Source organism: Protomyctophum bolini (genome assembly GCF_963924005.1).
Source record: "Protomyctophum bolini genome assembly, chromosome: 13".
Lineage (NCBI taxonomy): Eukaryota > Metazoa > Chordata > Actinopteri > Myctophiformes > Myctophidae > Protomyctophum > Protomyctophum bolini.
The window spans coordinates 27344894-27347195 of NC_137874.1; the positions used below are offsets into that span (position 1 = coordinate 27344894).

At 40.3% G+C, this 2302-nt stretch overlaps 1 protein-coding gene across 1 annotated transcript; it reads right to left on the minus strand.

Moving 5' to 3' along the window:
• Positions 1-1152: 1152 nt before the first annotated feature.
• LOC308326525 (sushi, von Willebrand factor type A, EGF and pentraxin domain-containing protein 1) lies at positions 1153-2047 on the minus strand. Its single transcript, XM_080779451.1, has 3 exons — positions 1899-2047; positions 1460-1660; positions 1153-1245 (listed from the first exon to the last, which is right to left on the minus strand). The coding sequence occupies exons 1-3, from the start codon at positions 2029-2031 to the stop codon at positions 1235-1237; spliced, it is 345 nt and encodes a 114-aa protein (XP_080635577.1). The 5' UTR covers positions 2032-2047; the 3' UTR covers positions 1153-1234.
• Between the last annotated feature and the right edge of the window lie 255 nt (positions 2048-2302).

The window sequence follows — 2302 nt, forward strand, 5'->3', positions numbered from 1 at the left end:
ATGCAAATGAGCACATCATCCTCAGGCTCAGCAAGTGGTCTAAAACACTGATGATCTCCATAACTCCACATTCAAGATTTACCGTGACTTCCTCCTCTTTTCATTCTTATGGTTTTAGCATGATCCCAATCAATATCACACCCGGTTCCTGACATGTAATGATTTTAATCAATGTTCCACATTGATTAAAATCCAAATAATAATGTACTATTTTTAAACATACAGTACTGAGGATTTGTTTTCCTTTTGAGAGCATACTTACATGCTCACACATTTACTTCAGACCTATATGCATAATAATAGAATGATATAAAAAAAAATCTATCCAATCACCTTTGACATGTTTTAATTGTTAATTGACATTTTAATAAATGTATGGGTGTTTACGTTGACTTTGTCTGAGCTTTGTGACCAAAGCCAGGTCATTTTCTTGTATCTGGTTTATTTTCTCTGTACCCATCGTTTACTCTGCATGAGAACTACAACCATGTAAAAGTGTTCGCAAATAAATTATGCTCATAGTCCATTTAGCTCATCGTTACCAATGCCATTCTCTCTCAGACATTATTCATGTAGGCCAGCTATACCAAATAGGGTTTAACATGAACAGTTCAAAACAGAAGAAAGCGCCAGCACTCAATGAATGTCCTTTTCACATGCTTTATTTACCTCTGACGAACAAACAGTGGATGCGTTTCGGCCAAATAGGCCTTCACGCTGAGGAAGGCCCATTTAGCCGAAACGTGCCCGCTGTTTGTAAATAAAGCATGTGAAAAGTGCTGGTCATTGAGTGCTGGTGCTTTTTTCGGTTTACAACTTTGTATTACTGAGCCTTGCACCTATAAGGATATTCTAACTAGGGCTATCTAAGGTTATTTGCTTTGGCTCTCAGTTAATAGGAACTGTCTCAAGGTATACAGTATGTGTAGAAAAAAACAACAGCTTTGCAATAACACGATTGCTTATAACCACAAATTAATTTGAGAGCTTTGACTGTCAAGCACAGCGTTCTCTCTCATCAAAATGGATAGTTCCACAAACACAGAGGAGACATTATAATATCTTTAAAGTCCCAGAAGGGTTGATTGATCAGTAAAACGCCAGCATCCACACAATAGCTGAAGCAGCAATGTATTTCAAATTTTGGAGGACCTGTCCTGTGGAGCCCAGGCTGCCAATGTGTTTGTGCTTCATATGATCTCTCTGCTGTCTCAACTTGATTTTTCATCACGTCTTAGCCAGACACTAGAGAATAAGAGAATAAATTAAAACAAGACATTTGCTAGCATTTTCTGTGTATGTAATTGCCTGCAATTAGGAACATGTACAAGAACATGCTTCTCCTACTGTAACAATTAGGCACACATTCAAGTGTGCTGAATATAAAGTGGTTAGGAAAACACCTCCCACCCCCAATTACTACACATTCTGAATTTCTGATTGGCTGAGTAGCACTCACCGCAGGATATGGAGCAATCACACACGCAGGGGGAACATTGCGCAAAAAAACGTTTCCAGCCAGTCTCCTTCTTTGTACAGTTGTCGATGCGGCTGCAGCCTTGCTTGAGGGGACCGACGTAGCTTTTGTTGGTGCAGGTGGAGGAGCAGGTTCCATTCAACTCCCTCTCATTGATCTCAATAATCCCCTGTTGACACATCCCTAAAGAGAGACAGGACACAGAGACAAGTCCACTGATATTCTGAACTGACACATCCCTAAAGAGAGACAGGACACAGAGACAAGTCCACTGATATTCTGAACTTTTACAATCAGATCATTGGGAATGAATGATCAATTTCACCCCGTTTAGCATGATATGCTTTGTTTTTGCTTAAATGTAAGTCGCTCTGGATTAAGAGCGTCTGCTAAATGCCTAAATTGTAAATTGTTTACTTACGGAGGCAGATGGGTTTAGGAGTCCAAAGGCCGTTGGGTTGACAGGTTCTGGTGGGGTCACCTACCAGCATGAAACCATTGCGACAAGCATACCTCACGACAGAGCCTACCCACCAGTCATTTCCATACACCATGCCATTATGGTCCACATCCGGCCGACCACAGTTCACTGCCACACACAGAGAAATCTTAAAGATGATTTTAAGATAAAAAGATAAAATAAGTTTTATACAAAACATTTTCTGAGACAATTACCTCCTATATACCGAGTGTAGTTTAATCTACAAAGACAACTACTGCCTGGATAATGTAGTTTTTGTTGTGAGTGTAACCTCTGCAGAGGAACTTGAAACCAAACCAGCAACATTCAGAGTCTCCACAGCGATCTCTCCTCAGCTCCTGGTG

Excerpts from the sequence above, each read along its gene's own strand:
- LOC308326525 (XM_080779451.1), bottom strand. The coding sequence starts at position 2,031 with ATGGTGTATGGAAATGACTGGTGGGTAGGCTCTGTCGTGAGGTATGCT. Across the intron at positions 1,661-1,898 it reads TCCTAAACCCATCTGCCTCC|GGATGTGTCAACAGGGGATT; the intron begins GTAAGTAAACAA and ends GTCTCTCTTTAG.